At 52.3% G+C, this 19,359-nt stretch overlaps 2 protein-coding genes across 2 annotated transcripts; both read right to left on the bottom strand.

Moving 5' to 3' along the window:
• Positions 1 to 9,295: 9,295 nt before the first annotated feature.
• LOC140852864 (uncharacterized) lies at positions 9,296 to 11,157 on the bottom strand. Its single transcript, XM_073246509.1, has 2 exons — positions 10,121 to 11,157; positions 9,296 to 10,033 (listed from the first exon to the last, which is right to left on the bottom strand). Exons 1-2 carry the CDS (start codon positions 10,319 to 10,321, stop codon positions 9,296 to 9,298), a joined length of 939 nt encoding a protein of 312 aa, XP_073102610.1. The 5' UTR covers positions 10,322 to 11,157.
• Positions 11,158 to 13,727: 2,570 nt separating this feature from the next.
• On the bottom strand, positions 13,728 to 15,429 carry LOC105055726 (uncharacterized). Its single transcript, XM_010937678.4, has one exon. It carries the CDS (start codon positions 15,412 to 15,414, stop codon positions 13,927 to 13,929), a length of 1,488 nt encoding a protein of 495 aa, XP_010935980.2. The 5' UTR covers positions 15,415 to 15,429; the 3' UTR covers positions 13,728 to 13,926.
• Positions 15,430 to 19,359: the final 3,930 nt, after the last annotated feature.

The following is a 19,359-nucleotide window of genomic DNA, read 5'->3' as shown; positions in this document are numbered from 1 at the left end:
ATAAGCTGCACTTTAGTCGGTATGGATTCCGTGCAAATGAGAAATAATCAGCAGAAAATAACCTTTTTGTCCTGGGCAAGAGTTTTCATGGGTCGACCATCACTATTGAGCTAAACTCATCCGTCATGATTCTCCAATGGATCATGCGAGTATCACGGACTCACAGCCCGAAAGCATAAATTGGTGAGAGGATGGATATAAGGTAATAAATTCCTGTGGCCCTTTTTAATTAATCAATATGGGATTATAACAACCTCTCTTATCCAATTTTATGATGCTCTCGTCGTGATTAGCTTCTGCTCGGGAGGTCTACCTATGGCCTGGATTTGTTTGGGTCCTCAACTTTCGTATCCTTAAGCAAAGGATTACGGAAAATTCTTTGTGCATTACGTACGATGCAATAAAAATGATTTGAAATATATCATCTAATTACATTAAAATATATGATTATTATTTTTCAATACGTACTTATTAGTGTATTTAATATTTACAGTCTATTTTTTTCATTTAAAATTTTGAATGACAAAAATGTCTCTCTTTTTTTGAAAAAATTATGACATCCTGTGTGGATATTATGATATTCTATGTAGATATTATGACATCTTATGTTGCAATCATGACTTTCTGCACAGGATGTCATAATTTTTCATATGATGTCAAAATTTTGAAAGAAATATTTTCGTCACATAAAAATTTTATAAATTTTTTAATGATAAAAATATCCTTTTTTTTTTTATAACATCCTGTGAAAAAAATTTGACATCGTATGTTAGAAGCCATAATTTCAATACAGGATGTCATAATATCAACACAAAATGTTATAATTTTTTCAGAAAAAAAAGAGATATTTTTGTCATTCAAAATTTCAAATGAAAAAGTGGAATCATGAGCATTAAATGTATGTTGGAAAGAAGTCACTATGTGGTTCAATCGGATGAAGCGGTATGCTTTGGATGCGTTGCTCGTCGGATTTTCTACACCGCAGGCGATGCACAAAGAATTTCTCGAGAGATTATATGACTAATAAAGATTATAATACATAATGAACCTCGCTCTGATACTATTTATCTTGGACTCGCATACCAGAAGCTTAATCTATTCGGAGGAGGATCGAATCAGACTAATAAATCTACGTGGTACTTTTGTTTCAAGTTAATGTGAGACTATGACATAAGGTGGACTAGAACTGTTGCTAGGTCAGCTTGTCTGACTAGACCTGGCCTATGAACCCAAAGAATGGAAAGGAAAAAGAATGAATAAAAGGAGGGAAAGATGCCTCGGTAGGACGGGCAGGGCTTGACGACGGCTAGAGAGTAATGGAACTCAGCCATGCAACTGTGTGAGAATCAAAATGGCCGACACTCATGGATCACACATTAAATTATGATTGTTGATTTGGCGGCCAATTCTTGAAGCAATAGTTTAAGGTTCGCAGAACGTCTTTCGATCATACCAAGCGCTTAATTACTATTTGTTTTAGTGCTCATGAGATGAGCAACTTGGCAACATGCCTCTGAAAAAGGTGTGAAAAAGGATGGTGGGTTCTAAGGAGAATCTTGATACGTACTTATTTAGATTAAATATATGTTAGTGCACCAACTATACTAGAACACCTACTAGTCATGTCTAATATGTTAAGCATTTGGCGTGCTAGATCAACCACTGTCGTAATTTTTCTGGCCTGTCAAATTTGGACTACTCTCTAATCATTTCTAATTTGTGTAGAATTATGCTAACCTCCGCCCTCTAACTAAACTGCACAAACCTTTGTTCTGTCAACTGAACCATACAGCCTTCTGCTCTGCCTGGAATTCCCCTTTACATTGGTTATGATGTCTGAGAGAACTCCACTTGTAGCATATGATAAGATCACACTGTTTTTCTACCTAACAGACCAGTGGACTCATTAAAAAAGCACAAACTACACGAAATATTCAACCATAAGAAGAATCCCCCAATAAAAGTAAGAGGTCTGTTCTTTGCGATTAATTCAAGGACATTGTTGATGTTGTTGGGGGATACCCGCTGACCGACCGACTGTCGGAGGGTCCGACCGATCGGAGGGCCCGACCGACTGGACGGCCCGACCGTCCGACCGCCGTACGGCCCGACCGCCCCCGTTGGACGACTCTGACTGGCCGAAAGGCCGACCGATCATCGGTCGACCGACTGACGGGAACCATCAGCGACTAACAACCGTCCATCCAATGGCCCATCGCCGACTGGGGGTATGTCGGGCGTATCCATCCCGACCGACCGAACCCCGAGGTTCGATGGCCGACTTACATGACGCTCGCCGACCAATGGAGGGGCCCGACACCACTTCGCTGGCTACCGACGTTGGGTCGGTCGGCTCCTCCAACCGCCGTACAGCCGCCAGACGTTGTCAGCTCTGACACGGACATGCGGCACAGTTACCTAGGGGCATTATCCCGCCGAGAGCCGGGTCAACCCTGGTGATTAGACGGCTACACGGTGACATGACGTTTTCACGGCGGCTCTGGCGGCCCACAGTGAGTTGACAGTTCCTCACTTGTCCGCGCCATTAATGACGGCGCCATACCGTGCTCCACTATATAAACCGGGGAAGGCAACAGTGCAAGAGGTCGATCCGCCCGTTTCTTCCGCATACGCAGGCTCGCTCCTCTCTCTCTCTCCCTCTCTCTTTTTCAGAGCTCTCCGTCTGCATTTCACTGTTGCCCAGTCACCTCTCTGACTTGACCGTCGGAGGGTCCCCGCCGGAGCCGCCTCCGGTCAGTGCGGACTTCTTTTTGCAGGTGCACGCTTCCCGATGATCGGGCGACGAGGCGATTGGCCGCAACAGATTGGCACGCCAGGAAGGGGTACAGCATGACAAAGACAAGAGCTCAACGATCAAGAGTCACTGGGTCGGCCAGGCGCTCTTCCCGCCGGGAAGAAGCCTCCCCGCCCCCACCGGCGGCGGAGCCTAGCTCTCCGCGCCCTGCAGTGACCACGGAGGCCCAGATTGCGGCCATTGTGCGGCAGATGACCGTACTGACCGACGCAGTCAAAAGCCTCCAGCAACAACCGGCGGCCCGACCTATGCCTTCCAGGAGCAGCCGCCGACGGCCGCGCCGACCCCTGTCACCTCCATGCGAGCGCTCCCAACAGTGCTCCCACGGAGAGGAGGAGGGGCGACCACGGCGCGACGACCGACGGTCTCAGCGGCCCTCTCCTTCCCGTTGGAACGGGCGAGGAAGGAAAAGCGGCCGCGCACACCGTCGGCCTCTCTTTCAGAATCCTCCGGAGGCTCCACCCCTGGGGTCTCCCAGCATCGACGAGCGGACGACTACGAGCGACGGTTCGAGGAGATCGACCGCCGACTCGCCCAACTGCAGATGGACGGCCAGAAGTCTTCGAACGACGTCGACTTCCAGACCGCCCAGCCTCTCTCTCGACTGGTCCTCGACGAGCCGATTTCAGTCGGTTCAAAATGCCGAACGTGGAGCCATACGACGGCTCCACCGACCCAGTCGACCACCTCGAGAGCTACAAAGCTCTCATGACGATTCAAGGGGCAACCGACGCCCTTTTCTGCATCGGCTTCCCCGCGACGCTCCGCAAGGCTGCCAGGGCTTGGTACTCCGGTCTTCGATCGGGCAGTATCCATTCCTTCGCGCAGCTCGAGCACTCGTTCGTGGCCCATTTCAGCACCAGCCGAAAGCCGCCGCGAACGTCGGATAGCCTTTTCTCCCTCAAACAGGGGGAAAACGAGACGCTCCGACACTTCGTGGCGCGATTCAACGCGGCCACGCTCGAGGTCCGGGACCTCAACGAAGACATGGCAGTTTCAGCCATGAAGCGGGGCCTGAGGTCGTCCCGATTTACTTATTCTCTGGACAAGACCCTCCCCCGAACATACGCCGAGCTACTGGAGCGCGCATACAAGTATATGCGCGCGGACGAAGGAGCGTCCGACCGACGCTTGGCGGAGCCCAGGGGTCCGAAGGAGAAGCGGAGAAAAGGTCGGGAGCCCGCCGAACCAAGCAGGCCCCCGACCAATAGTCGGCTTTCTCCACCCCGACAGATCCAAAAATCACCCCGGCGACAGACCCCGAGGCCGGTGCGTCCCAGGTATGACTCCTACACTCCTCTCTCCGCTCCCCGTGCGCAGATCCTGATGGAGATCGAGGGGGAAGAGTACCTGCGACGGCCTCCGCCTCTGAAGGCAAAGGGCCTCGACCATCGAAGTACTGCCGGTTCCATCGGAGCCACGGCCACGACACCGAGCGATGCATCCAGTTGAAGGATGAGATCGAAAATCTCATCCGCCGGGGGTATCTCGGCAAATTTCGAAAGGGTCCGCCGACCCGACCGACTGCCGATCGACGCCCCCAGCCGACTGAAGAGGCGCCGACTAACCAGCCGACGGCTGGAGTCATCAACATGATCTCCAAGCGGCTGGGATCGGGGACGTCTACAGGGGGGAGCCGACGAAAAAGTCGCGCCCGGACGACGTAATCACCTTCTCAGAAGACGACGTTCGGGGCATCCAGACTCCCCACGACGACGCTGTTGTTGTGTCGGCGACAATAGCCAATTATGATGTAAAACGAATTTTTGTTGATAATGGAAGTTCGACAAATGTTTTGTTTTACTCGACCTTCTCCCGAATGCGACTGTCAACTGACCGACTCAGGAGGGTCTCCACGCCCTTGATCGGCTTTGCCGGAGACACCGTCACGACAGAAGGAGAAATCACCCTGCCCGTGACGGTCGGTACCGAACCACGGCAAAGCACGGTCTCCCTCATTTTCGCGGTCGTCCAAGTTCCTTCGGCCTACAACGCCATACTCGGGCGACCCGGATTGAACGCCCTCAGAGCGATCGTCTCGACGTACCATCTCCTTGTTCGATTCCCGACCAAAAACGGAGTCGGGGAGATGCGCGGAGATCAACAGCTCGCCCGACGATGCTTCCAAATCTCCGCTCAAAACGACGAGACAAAGGACCCCCTGACAATCGACAAACTGGATCAACGGGAGGAGGAAGAACGGGGTTCGCCGGCCGAGCAGCTCGAGGCGATCCCGATAGGAGAAAATCCCGACAGAAAAGTTTGGGTCGGGTCTCAATTGCCCGACACAGAACGCCACCGACTGGCGGAACTGCTGACGGCCAACGCCGACATATTCGCTTGGTCGGCAGCAGATATGTCGGGCATCCCTCCAGAAATAATTACTCACCGACTCAACATCGACCCGACAATGAAGCCGGTGAGGCAGAAGAAAAGGTCCTTCGCCCCAGAAAGGCAGAAGGCCATCGACGAAGAAGTGGACAAGCTGCTCGAAGCAGGCTTCATCCGAGAATCCACATATCCCGATTGGCTCGCCAATGTCGTCATGGTCAAGAAAGCCAACGGAAAATGGAGGATCTGCATCGACTATACCGACCTCAACCGAGCCTGCCCGAAGGATAGCTTCCACTCCCGAAGATCGACCAGTTGGTGGATGCGACGTCCGGATTTCGACTGCTCAGCTTCATGGACGCCTTCGCGGGTACAATCAGATCCGAATGGCGCCTGAAGACGAGGAGCACACCGCGTTCGTGACTCCCAAGGGCCTCTACTGTTATCGGGTGATGCCCTTTGGATTGAAGAATGCCGGCGCCACCTACCAGCGACTCGTCAATAAGGTCTTCAAAGACCAGATCGGGCGTAACATGGAGGTGTACGTGGACGACATGCTGGTAAAGAGCACGCAGATCCCGGATCATGTTCAGGATCTCGAGGAGACCTTCCGCACCCTTCGACGACACCGAATGAAGCTCAACCCGACCAAATGCGCTTTCGGGGTGACCTCAGGGAAGTTCCTCGGATTCCTCGTTTCTCAGAGAGGGATCGAGGCCAACCCTGAGAAGATAAAGGCGATCCTCGACATGCGTCATCCGAACACCAAGAAGGAGGTCCAACAGCTGAACGGAAGAATCGTCGCTCTTAGCCGATTCATTTCCCGATCAGCTGAAAGGTGCCTCCCGTTCTTCAAGACCCTGCGCGGGCGAACGGTTTTTCTTGGTCGGATGAGTGGAACAGGCCTTCGAAGACCTGAAAAGGTACTTGGCTTCCCCGCCGCTGCTCGTGAAGCCGCAAGTCGGGGAGACCTTGTATCTCTACTTGGCCACATCTTCTGAGGCGATCAGCTCGGTGCTCGTTCGGGAAAACGAGTGTCGGACTCATCAGCCCATCTACTATGCCAGCAAAGTGCTCCACGGCGCCGAAGCCAGATACTCGGAGACGGAAAAGATGGTTTTCGCCCTGACCGTCTCCGCGCAACGGTTCCGACCATACTTCCAGGCCACGCCATCATGGTATCACCAACCGCCCCTGAGGGCCGTACTGCGCCGACCCGACACATCCGGACGACTCGCTAAGTGGGCGATGAAGCTTAGCGAGTTCGACATTCAGTACCGACCGAGGCCTGCCTTGAAGGCTCAGGTCTTGGCCGACTTCATCGCCGAATGCCCGACGACCGACCGAAGGTCGGGAGCTGAAGGCCCGGGACGAGATTCGGTCTCTGAGCCAACCCGATCTCCACCTGGGTACTCCACATCGACGGAGCCTCCAACGCTCAGGGAAGCGGGGCCGGGCTCCTGCTCACGAATTCGGATGGGGTAGTCACCGAATACGCCCTCCGGTTCGACTTCAAGGCCTCCAACAATCAAGCCGAATACGAGGCACTCCTCGCGGGCTTGAGGATGGCGAAGGAACTAGGCGTCGACAGCCTCCGGGCATTCTCCGACTCTCAGCTGATCGTGGGGCAGGTCAAGGGCGACTTCGAGGCGCGAGATCCGACCATGATCAAGTATCTTCAGAAGGTAAAGGATCTCGTGGCCCGCCTCGAGCATTTCGAGATCTCCCACATCCCTAGGACGGAGAACGCCCGTGCCGATGCTCTCTCCAGATTGGCAACGTCGGCCTATGATTCTTTGGGTCGGACGTTTGTCGAAAACCTCCAGCAGCCGAGCATCGATCGGGATCGAAGAAGTACAGCAGCTAACGTCTGAACCAAGTTGGATGGACCCGATCGTCCGGTACCTGTCCGACGGGACCAGTCCCGAAGATCCCGCGGAGGCCAAGCGACTCCGATGGTCGGCGTCGCAATATGTGATCATGGACGGCCGACTCTACAAGAGGTCATTCTCCCTCCCTCTGCTCAGGTGCTTGGGCCGACCGACGCTGACTACGCTCTCCGAGAGGTTCACGAAGGAATTTGTGGGAATCACTTGGGGGGCAAGTCCTTAGCCTTCAAGGTCTTGCGACAGGGCTACTACTGGCCGACCATGAGGAAGGATGCGGCGGAGTTGGTCCGAAGGTGCGAGCCATGCCAGAAGTATGCCAATATTCAGCACCAACCGGCCAGCCAAATCGCTCCCATCGTCGCTCCATGGCCCTTCGCTCAGTGGGGAGTCGATATTCTCGGCCCCTTCCCACCGGCGTCAGGCCAGAGGAAGTTCATCGTTGTCGCCATCGACTACTTCACGAAGTGGGTCGAGGCCGAGCCCTTGGCGCAGATCACCGAGCGGAAGATGGAGGACTTCGTCCAAAAGTCCATCATCTTCAGGTTCGGATTGCCGCACACCATCATCACCGACAACAGACGGCAATTCGACAACCAAGACTTCAAAGACTTCTGCGCCAGGTTCCACATCCGTCACCGACTAACTTCAGTCGGGCACCCACAATCCAACGGCGAGGTTGAGGTGACGAACCGAACCCTGCTCCATGGACTCAAGACCCGACTGAACGAAGCCAAAGGTCTCTGGGTCGACGAGCTGGGCTCCGTCCTGTGGGCTTACCGAATGACCCCCCGCGTCCCGACCGGGGAGTCGCCGTTCAGTTTGGCCTACGGGACAGAAGCTATGATCCCGCTCGAGATTGGCCTGCCATCTTCAAGGGTCGAGCAGTACCGCGAGCCGGACAACTCCGAAAGCCGGAGGGCCGACCTAGACCTTCTCCCCGAACTGCGAGATGAGGCTCAAATCCGAATGGCCTCATACCGACAGAGGGTCGCCCGGTATTACAACGCCAAGGTCAGACCAAAGCTCTTTAAGCCTGGCGACCTAGTCTTGAGGAAGGCAGAAGTGTCGAAGCCCTTGGACCAAGGGAAGCTGACTCCCAACTGGGAAGGACCCTACAAGGTTGCTGACACCTTCGGGCCGAGGGCCTACCGGCTGGAGACCCTTGAGGGGAAGCCCATTCCCCGGACTTGGAACGCCGACAACTTGAAGCTGTATTACCAGTGAATTCTGTAATTCAATTGTCGGAATACAAGTTCAGTTTGAAAAATCGGAGTTCTAACTCTTCGACTACTGATCGGCGCTCCGCCCCGACGCATCGACGCGGACCTGGCACCGACGACACATCGGCCCCTTACACGGACCGATGCATCTACGATGACGGGAGTCAATACTCCTTCGACGACTCGTCGGACCTTCACGAGGGCCGACGGACTCTTATAAACGGGAGTTACACTCCTTCGACTTTCGGCAACACATCCGCCCCTGATAAAGGCCGATGCAGCTGTTGCAACGGGAGTTCATACTCCTTCTACGATCGAATTTTCGGGCAGAATCCATCGGCCGACTGGCCGATCGGGCCCCGACCGAAGAAAGGCTAAAAGTCCGCGCGGCTATTGCCGCGACTTCCGACCAGGCTGCGGCCGGTCGAGGGATATTCGGCTTACCACCGTCTATCACATGACGCGACCTTAGTCGCACCCACTACTCGCCGACCGACCTACGGCCGGCTGAACGACACCCGGCTTGCCACCGTCTGTCAAAGGACATGAAACCCGACGCAAGAGCATGGGGACCCGACTTACTATCGTGCCCCCGACACTGCGCCGGACGATGATCGACTAAGTGCATCTACGGAGGTCCGACTGCCGAACCTTGGCAGGTTCGGTCGGCTTCCGACTCAACAGATGGACCCGACTGGCAACTTCGACTACCCAAAGCCGACCTAAAGTCGGGACCCATTCCGCTTTCAGGGCTATGCAAGTTGTCGGAGTCCTACCGACTCACGTGAGTTAGTGGCTTACTTAAGTTAGCAACTAAAGTTCAACATCGCAGCACTGGTCGGCATTACAAACAAGAAGGAAAAGAAGAAAATTTCATTCGTTGATAAAAGGAAATTACAGAGTCGGGACGAAGCCCGATTACATGTATTTTCAAAAAAGACAAAAATAAAGATGGTCGACAGGGCCGATCACCCGTCCTGGTCGATCTCTTCGACCGACGGAGGATCGGGGATGATCGGCGTCTCGGCCATAAGCGACGCTTAGTCGGCCGCTGAGGGATGGGCTTCGGTCGACAAAGGAACTTCGATCGGCACCTGCTCCGGGACGGCTTCCTCCACCACGATGACGCCTCCCGACGGCTGGTCGGCCATTTCTTCCGTTCCTTCTTCTTCGGCTCCTTCCTCGGCGAACGGCGGGACGACGCGGCTGACGTCCACCTCCGGGTACAAGGCATGGACGGCGTCCCGACCATCCTCGAACCCGACCCGGTATGAGGCGAAGCCCGATTCGAGCATCTCCTCCCGGTATCGGTCGGAGGACCGGAAGTCCTCCATCGCCCGTTCGGCCGACTCTCTCGCCGACACTGCCTCGTCCTCAGCTCGGGCGAGCTCCTCCCTCGCCGACTCCGCCTCGGCCTTCGCCATTTCGGCGTCGATCTGGGCGATGGACAGCTCCTCTTCGGCTTCCGCGAGCTTCTCCAGGCTGGTCCGGAGTTGCTCGCGTTCCCCTTTGAGTTCGGTGGTTGCACCATCCCGTTCGCGTCGAAGGCGGCGTACGGCCCGACCTTTGTGCTTGGCCTCCTTTTTGGCCGACTGCAGTTCGGACCCAAGCCGGGAGACCTCGTCGACTAACTTGGCCTCCCGGTCGGCCGACTGCAGGAGTTGTTCGGCCAACATCGCCCTCTCTGCTTCGGCCGCCGCCGACCTCTCCTTGAAGGCTGCCCGAACGTTGCCGAACCTTCGGTACCCGGCCTCAAGTTCGGACATTGTGAAAATCAGCTGCCGATCAAAAAGCTTCATCAGAATTGCATGATAAGCAAAAATTCCCAAGGAAAATCTCTAAGGAAGAGAGGACCCGAAGCTTACCTCGACCATCGTCGGGTAGAACCGAGACAACATCTCGGACACCTGCCGAGTTCGCAGCAACCCCACATCGGTTGGGAGGAGGATTCCTTGGCACAACCTCCTCGCAAGATCGTGGTCGGCCAACGCCGACGCACCCTCGGGGTAGTAGTTGCTTGGAGGCATCGATCGGCCCCCCGACCTATCCTCCTCCGCGGGCTCCATCGGGGCTTTCCCCCGATCAGCTGCCCCGACCGACGGGACTGGCAGCGACGGGACGCTGGAGTTTGATCCGGCGCCCCCGGTTGCGCCGACGGACGCCGCCGGACGATGTTCGGTTTCCCGAACGTCATCCGGCTCCACCCGCACAGGCAAAGACACCGATACTCCTTCGGCCGCCTCTTCAGTCGGCCCCTCTTCGACTTGGACCGCCGGAGCCGCGAGAGCTATGACCGGCTCCGACCGGTCGGTTGCCGACGACTCGACGATCGGCGGGGCTGGGGTTGGCTTCTTTACAGGACGCGAAGGGCCGGCCCCCGATGCAGGCCTCTTCCTCTTGACGAACTACCGAATCTCGGCATCAGTCGGCCTCATCCTCGGTGGTGTCCCTGCAATACCGACAAAAGAGTTAATGGCTGGACCAAAAGCCGACCAAAAGATGGATAAAAAAGAAAAGCCGGAGGATCGGGCGATACCTATTCGGGGGACCAGACTCAAGCCGGCGTCATAGAGAGCTTGTTCGGTAACAAGCTCCCTCTGCTTCGGTACCGACATGTCCTTCAGTCGGTGGAAGTCCTCCCGGTCGTCCGCATCCACCCGACTGTTTTCGTTGGCCTCGGTTCGGGGTGTACCCCAACGAGAAGGAAAGCCCCAAGAAGAGGAAGAGGAAACAAAGAAAAACTGGTTCTTCCATCCATGAATGGACGATGGAAGACCAGTTATGAAGGCAAGACCCTTCCGGGGGTTGAAGAGCCACCACCCTCGGGCTTTAGGGTGGGGTCGGAGCACAAAGAAGGCCCGGAAGAGGGAAACGCGGGGGTTGGTCGGCAAGAGCTGACACAACAGCGCGAAAGAAATGATTAGTCGGACAGAGTTCGGCGCCAGTTGCGCCGGACAGAGTCCGTAGTAATCAAGCAGATTCCGGACGAACTCCGGAATCGGAAGTCGAAGACCCGCACGAAGGTCCTCAACATACAGCGCCAGGTCGCCAGGCGGAGGATTGTTGACACGACCGCCGGCCCCTGGAGCAGAGAGCCGAAACTGCTCCGGGATGCGATAGTGCTCCCGAAGCTGATCGACGTTCGGCCCCGAAAGCGAGGAGGCCTCATATTCCGGAGCCGATCGGGTGTCGTCGGTCGGGTTCCCCGACCGAGCTCCCTGAGTCAGTTTCCTGGTCATTGTGCAGGGACCGAAAGAGGAGAAAGAGAAGAAAGGAAGGAAGAAGGGGAAGGAGGACCACGAACCGGATCCGGATGGACCCTCCGCAGGCGAAGAAGAGCTCTGCCCGCGACGACTGAAAAATCGCCCGGACAGAGTTTCCCCAGCGAAATGTGGCAAATGTGGGTCAGGGTCCGAGAGGTCCTATATATATAGGGCCGACCGACGGCCGAGATCCTTCCGCGCCGACCAAAGTCCTGCAGATGCGCGACGCGTGGCGCCCCCCGGTTGGCGGAAGATTCGGCGCGCCCCGCCCCGGGACGGCCGCACCGCCCGCATTAAATGCCAGGGCGGGCGCCAGCCAACCACCTTGACACGCGGCGCGCGGGGCGCGGTCCCGCATTCACGCACCCGCGCCGGTTCGCGTTCCCGATGGGACGCCTGACAGCGGCCCACTCTTCCACAGTCGGCGCCGAATATCCGATCGACTGACGCCGTATCGTCCGGAGCCCGATCTTCTGACACCGACGTGACGACTGACGACGACAAGACGTGGCGTCTGACGCCCGACGCCGACGTGACCTCTGACATCGACTGGACGTCCGGATCGCTGAGCATTCATGAGGCGTCTGACATCGGACCATCCGACAGTACGGTCGGATCTACACGTGCGACAAATCCACTCCCAGTCGTCCGGGATTGCTGCCCGAATGGAAGCATCGTCCTGTCCACCACCCGACTTGGGAGTGGAGGGGGGCAACTGTTGGGGGATACCCGCTGACCGACCGACTGCCGGAGGGCCCGACCGACCGGAGGGCCCGACCGACCAGAGGGCCCGACCGACTGTTGGAGGGCCCGACCGACTGGACGGCCCGACCGTCCGACCGCCGTACGGCCCGACCGCCCCCGATTGGACGACTCTGACTGGCCGAAAGGCCGACCGATCGTCGGTCGACCGACTGACGGAAACCATCAGCGACTAATAACCGTCCATCCAACGGCCCATCGCCGACTGGGGGTATGTCGGGCGTATCCATCCCGACCGACCGAACCCCGAGGTTCGATGGCCGACTTACATGACGCTCGCCGACCAATGGAGGGGCTCGACACCACTTCGCTGGCTACCGACGTTGGGTCGGTCGGCTCCTCCAACCGCCGTACAGCCGTCAGACGTTGTCAGCTCTGACACGGACATGCGGCACAGTTACCTAGGGGCATTGTCCCGCCCGGGGCCGGGTCAACCCTGGCGATTAGACGGCTACACGACGACATGACGTTTTCACGGCGGCTCTGACAGTCTACAGTGAGTTGACAGTTCCTCACTTGTCCGCGCCATTAATGACGGCGCCATACCGTACTCCACTATATAAACCGGGGAAGGCAACAGTGCAAGGGATCGATCCGCCCGTCTCTCCCACATACACAGGCTCGCTCCTCTCTCTCTCCCTCTCTCTTTCTCAGAGCTCTCTGTCTGCATTTCACTGTTGCCCAGTCACCTCTCTGACTTGACCGTCGGAGGGTCCCCGCTGGAGCCGCCTCCGGTCAGTGCGGACTTTCTTTTGCAGGTGCACGCTTTCCGGCGATCGGACGACGAAGCGATTGGCCGCAACAATAGGTGTCCAAGATACTACATTCTTAATTCTTACCCTATGGAAGGTTTTCAATTCTTGCATAGCTCAAGTTGCCTGATTTTTAATACATGTCAATAAGATCAGTTTCGAGTTTCGACCATCTCCACTGCCAGACATTGCTCTCAGTGCCTGAGCATGGGTCTCTTTGCCTGCAGAGGAATGAGACGGAGGGATCAGGAAGAAGCCTGGGAGAAGAGGTGGAGGGCGTCAGACTAGCGAGCCGGGGGAGGCAAGAAGGCTGGAGTACGCGGTGAGGAGCTGGCTGGCGGTGACGGGATCCCGGTCCAGGTCGAGCTTAAGAAACCGAGCTAGATGGAGAGATCCATTAGTCTCCTCGAATCCCTCTCGTGAAGAACGAAGAGGCGACGGTTAATGGCAGAAAATATTGTGACAAAACAGATATCCTGGGGTTTTGGCAAGCATACCATCTGCTTGAAAACTTTCGGATCCTGCTGCACCAAGTACCTGTTCAAAGAATTAAATTACCGGAAATACAAAGAAAATAATCCTAACAAAAACATTAGAGCCGAAATGAAGACATGTTATATAGTCCACTCAATTCTAAATGCCACAAAAAAAAAAAAAAAAAAAAAAAAAAAAAAAAATCACAAAAGAGCATCATCTACAGCATATTTCCATCCAGCAGAATCTCCATATTGTGCATATGTATGCAGTATTTACATCAACAACCAACAAACACACCAGAAACCAAAAACAAAAGAACAGTGAAAATCTAAGCACAGTAGAAAAAATAAGGGGAAAAGAAGGTAGAGATCATAAGATCATTCATCTCTCGGGCTCGGGCTCGGGCTCGGGCCCGCTCTAAGAAGCCGGCGACGGCTTCACCGCCTTCACCTCCGCGGGAAGAGCCACGCTCGTGACCGTCTGATACGTGGGCACCGCGCCCGTATAGTAAACCGCCCGCCCCGCGCTATCATACGCCACCTTGTACCCGGCCGAGTCCACGACCGCCTGCGCCGGAACCCGCGTGCCCTCCGCCACGTACTGCCCCACAACCGTCGTCGCCGCGACCGCAGCCGGTTGCCGCACCGCGTACACCGCCGCCGCATCGCGGTAGACGTCCGCCGGCACGACCCTCGGCACCGGCGCCACATAGTGCCCCTGCCCCCCCGCCGCGGCTGCTGGGTAGACGCCCGACGCCGACGGGATCAGGTAAAGCGGCCGGTCCCCGCCGGCGACCGAGGCGTACCGTCCGGCCGCTGCCACGCTGCTCTGCTCCGGCCAGTACGCTGCCGCGGCCGCGGGCACCTGCGTCGTCACGGGCGGCGGGGCCTTCTCCTGAACTCGCGGGAGGTAGTACTCCGCGGGGTAAACCCTCGCTGGGGCATCTTCGCCGCTGTTCCGCTGGATGGCCGCCTGCTGCTGCTGCTGCTGGTTCTCCGCGATCTGAAGGCGGTGGAGATCCTGGATCTGCCTCTGGATCTCCGCCGGCGTCGTCTCCCCGCCTCCTCCGATACGCCTCGGATCCTCCTTCCCGACCGAGACCTCCACCTGGAAGTTTTCAAGAACCGGGGGCTGCTCCAGGGAAGGATCTTTGACCTTGACGGCCGGCGGCTGCACGAAGCCCTCGTCGAGGCCGAAGAGGAAATCCGGACTCGACGACGCGGCGTTGCCCCCGGTGGCGGGTGGCGGCGGAGCAGAGGCGACCGTGTCGAGGGGCGGGGGTACGGAGTTGAGGGCATCGACGAACCACTGACGGTCGGGCTTGGGGTCAAGAAGAGCGGCGGAGGGGGTGGGGGGTTTGATGGAGAAGAGGAAGACGCGGAGGCGGGCAGTAGGCCTGGCGGCGGAGCGGTGGAGGCGGTCGTACTCGAGCATCATGTGGTCGAGGTCCTCGTCGTTGGTGACGGAGATGAGGGCGTCGAGGTCCTCGCCCGGGAGCTGGTACTTGAAGCAGAGGTGGTCGTCGATGTTGGAGAGGGATGCGAGCTTGGAGAGGAGGGCGGGGAAGCGGATGGAGCGGTCGATAGTGAGGATCTTGGTCTCGCCGCCGACGTAGGAGAGCTGGTTGTCGTGGGGGCGGGGCTGGATACGGCCGCCATAGCTGATCATCAGCTTGACGCGGGCGGGTGCGGTGGCGGCGGCAGGTGGGGGCTCGTCCCAGTCGATCTCGCGGGATCGAGGGGAGGAATCACCGGAGTCCGGGTAGGAGGCGCTATCCATGGAGGCTAGGGTTGGGAACGTAGGATTAGAGATTGTTATTTTCGGTTTTGGGGGGAGGAAGCGGTGAGGAGTGGCTTTTGGAATCGAGTTTGTCTGCGGAAGTGACAGGTGGAGGTGGGGCCCCATACGCGAAGAATATCTTCCCTCGCCCGCTCGCTTTCACCCCCATTTACGCTTCTCTTTTTTCCTTTTTCTTTTTTTTTTTCTATCGGTTTCTTGGTAAAGGCGTGGAGGGCGTGTGTAATTTGCGGCAGATGATAAAGTAGAAGACATCAGAAATATTTGGGCAGCAGACTAATCGACGTATGAATTATTCTAGGAGGAGCGGGACGACGGGTAGATGACAAATATCAGAAACGCAAAGTATGATGATACGTCGACAGAGAACCTTGAAAAATTCTGAAACTTCTGAATTTTATTAAAAAATATACTAAATAAATTATTTTTTAAAATTTGATATATAAAAAATATTATTTTATTATAATATTATCTCAATTGTTAACTGAAATTGTTATTTTATTTATAGTAAGTGAAAAATTAAATATTTTAACATGATCTACGTATATATGCAAGATCGAAAAAAAAAAATACATACATGATGTCAGAATAAAGAGAATAATATTTTTTTTATTTTATAGAACCTAAGAATTATAGAATTATATATCCTAGAATAATGTTGAAATTGGCTACAAGGGAGTAGATTTGTATTCCATTAGAGGAATAATAGATATGTGGACTTTTAGTATAATGATGTTTATTAGTAAATTGTTAGAATAGTTAAAAAATATATATATATATAATAAAAATTAAAAAAAAAATAAGATGATTGCGATTAACTATGCATCAAATTTGATTTGATTCTATATGGCAAAGATAAAATGTAGCGAGCAAAATGAATACTAGCTGACCAAGAGAAATCTAAATAAATCTGTTTTGCATGCTATCAACTTATCATGTCAGAGATATAAAATATGACGATATTTTAATAGAGAAATTTAAAAAATTTTTAAATTATTAACTAAAATTTTTGAATTTTATTAAAAAATTTATAGAATAAATTATTTTTTAAAATTATATATATATATAATATTATTTTATTATAATATTTTTTTAATCGTTAACTAAAATTGTTGTTTCGTTTGTACTAGGTGAAAAATTGAATATTTTAGCATGATCCGCGCGCGCGCGTATATATATATATATATATATATAAAAGATATGAAAAAAAATAAATATATAATATTATAATAAAAAAGATAATATTTTCTCCTCTATTTTATAGGATCAAGGAATTATAATATTGCATGTGGTAGAAGAACGTTGAAATTGGTCACAAGAGAGTAGATTGGTACTGTATCAGAGGTTTAATAGGTATGTAGATCTTTTGTATAGCAATGCTTATTAATAATTTGTTAGAATAGTTAGAAAAAATATATATAATAAAAATAAGGAGAAAAGAGCTAGATGATTACGACTAACTATACATCAAATTTGCTTTGATTTGATATGACAAGGATCAAACGTAGGGAGCAAAATTGATGCTAGCTGGCCAAGAAAAATCCAAACAAATCTGTCTTGCATGCTATGATGACCACAGCTGATTGTGATCCAGAATTTGGGATTAAAGTATATTCATTTTTAGTTGGACCTCGGATAGGTCTATGTAAAAAATAACTTTTTACGTGATCTCAATGCGACATAGGATATAATACTACTTGGTTCTCTAATGAGCAAGCGGTATAATTTTTTTTAATGTTTTTTTTTTTAAATATAATTTTAACCTCCACCTGACAGCAGTGGTCCCGGAAGAATATTCGTATAAAAGAAAAAAAATTATCGAAGCGGCAGAGAGTGGAGAGAAACCAGCAGCGCCCACGGGCTCCTCTCCACTACCGTACGAGGTGGGTCCGAGAGCGCTGCACACAATTGCAGGGAGCGGGTCCAAGCGGGCTTGGGTGGTCCGGTCACCACTCACCACCACGCACAAACCTCTCAGCACGCCACATGGCCATCTTGCATGGTGGGTGCCAGGTTGCTTGTTTCTATTAAAATTGTACCGCTGAGCTTTCCCCCCATGCCGCCATAACAGTGGAGAGCAGCGGTTGGCAGGCGCACATGTTCGGAAGTTGACGGTGGAAGGATTACACTAATGAGATTTTTTTTTTACTAAACAAAGATCTAAAGTAATAATTAATAGTGTTCCCATGCATTAGAAAGGGGAATAGAGTAAAAACAATGATAGGAGAGGGGTTGGAGCTCTCAACCGTGGTAAGAGACGGCCGGGGGACGTATGAGCAGGACGTAGACCCCCCTCCAAGGAGACCTTGGACACCGGTGGTACGTGGGGCCTTGGTCATGTGGTGAGCGGTGGGGATCGCAAACTGCGGAGGGTAAGCTTTATTCCAGCTGGGGCTTTGGAGTTTTCTGTCTTGCTCCCGGACGCGCACGCATCCGCGCCAAACCACTTCCCCTTCCGAATGGGTGCGTGCATCGGGTCGCTTTTCTTGGTCGTCAAAACCGTCACAAGGTAACGGTAGATGACCGACCAGGAGTTGTTGCAGAAATTCTATATGCAGTATTACTTTTTAACTGACTATTGGTGTCCCATCTACCTGCTCTTCAAGGGAACAGGCGAGTGGATTCTCTGCAGCTGTGATGACTTTGAAGTGCGGTTGGGTCTGCAAGTGATTGCCTTTGTCAAACCACCTCTTGGATCATGCAAAAGCTTGCAGAATACGGTGCAGCTAGCAGTTGCCCAGCCAAGAGGTCATACTCGCATATGTAGTCGAAGAGATCAAACGTACCACTTCCCGATAGCATGCAACAATATATACATCATGAGTTTGCCCGTTCATAGTTATCAATATCAGTAAGCACTGACTAATTTTCTTTATCAGATCCATTTTATCTACGTGGCTTAAAGAGATACAACACAAGCCGTTTAGTGAGATCTTTTGCCAAATAATATGGAAAAAGAAAAAGATCGTGGATGGTGTATCAAAATTCATGTGCCATATCCTAATCCACAAAATGTATCATCTCTCCATGCTTTTAATAAATTGTGTACTTTTCCGTAAAATTTAAGAACAAGCCCAGACCAAGTTTCATTTCAAGATTTTCAACTTGAAATATGCTTGAGATTATAATCCAAAAACTTGTCACAATTTCGCGAGATGAACTTATCCAACAATCAATGATATATTCCAAGTTTACAACCCAGATATTAACGGCATTGGCTTCCAACACCCGGATATATTTGTTAAGTTAAATGATGATGAGCCCAAATATTAGACGTGAAAATCTGAGTACGTTCTCCTCTGCATAGCATGATTAAGATATTACAATACATCGAGGCCTCGAGATCCCAGATAGCCTGCTTACGTCATTCGTAAGTGACAAGCAGTGGTTTCATTTTTTGGTACCAAAAGAGCGGGTAAAGTAGCAGGTTAGCCGGTTCGACTTGACATTCCAAAAGCAAAAGAGATATAGCACGATATGTTACATTATGTTACCACTCCACTAAAAATTTTCACTCAAAATTTTTGATACATCTTAGTGCTTCCTGAATGTATATATATATATATATATATATATATATATATACATCCTGAATGTATATATATTGTATGCGGATTTATAGGTCTCCTCCGAGATTTCTTTCTTCAACCTTAGAATTCTATGCACACAACTTGTTACCAATCCTAAGGGAGATATCTTTATATATTCTGAATTCCAACTGGGACCAGCTCCTAAAATAGGCCTTTGTCTCAAAATATGTTTTTCTCTCACCTAACTTAAAAAAGAGCATAGTTTGAATGAACAAAACAGTACTAGCAAAATTTCAAAAATTAATATAAAATAAATAAAATGAAAAAGATATGATTTGAACTAGTCTCATTATGTGGACATCCTGCTAAGAGCTTATACTTGAGACAGCTTCCAAGAATTTATGCCTAGATTAGTTGGTCAAAAACTTGTGCCTGAGATAACTCGTCAAAAACTTATGTCTGAGACAGTCCTCACGGACTTTTATACGTAGGACAGCCTGTCAAAAACTCATGCGTGAGATAA

Source organism: Elaeis guineensis, chromosome 12 (genome assembly GCF_000442705.2).
Source record: "Elaeis guineensis isolate ETL-2024a chromosome 12, EG11, whole genome shotgun sequence".
NCBI lineage: Eukaryota > Viridiplantae > Streptophyta > Magnoliopsida > Arecales > Arecaceae > Elaeis > Elaeis guineensis.
The sequence above is the reverse complement of the archived record's forward strand: the minus strand, read 5'-3'. Positions and strand labels throughout refer to the sequence as shown.

What these genes read in the sequence shown, in the direction of transcription:
- LOC140852864 (XM_073246509.1), bottom strand. Translation starts at nt 10,321, where the DNA reads ATGGAGCCCGCGGAGGAGGATAGGTCGGGGGGCCGATCGATGCCTCCA. An exon ending in TCTACCCGACGATGGTCGAG is followed by an intron (nt 10,034 to 10,120) that starts GTAAGCTTCGGG and finishes TTTGATCGGCAG; the next exon opens with CTGATTTTCACAATGTCCGA.
- LOC105055726 (XM_010937678.4), bottom strand. Translation starts at nt 15,414, where the DNA reads ATGGGGCCCCACCTCCACCTGTCACTTCCGCAGACAAACTCGATTCCA.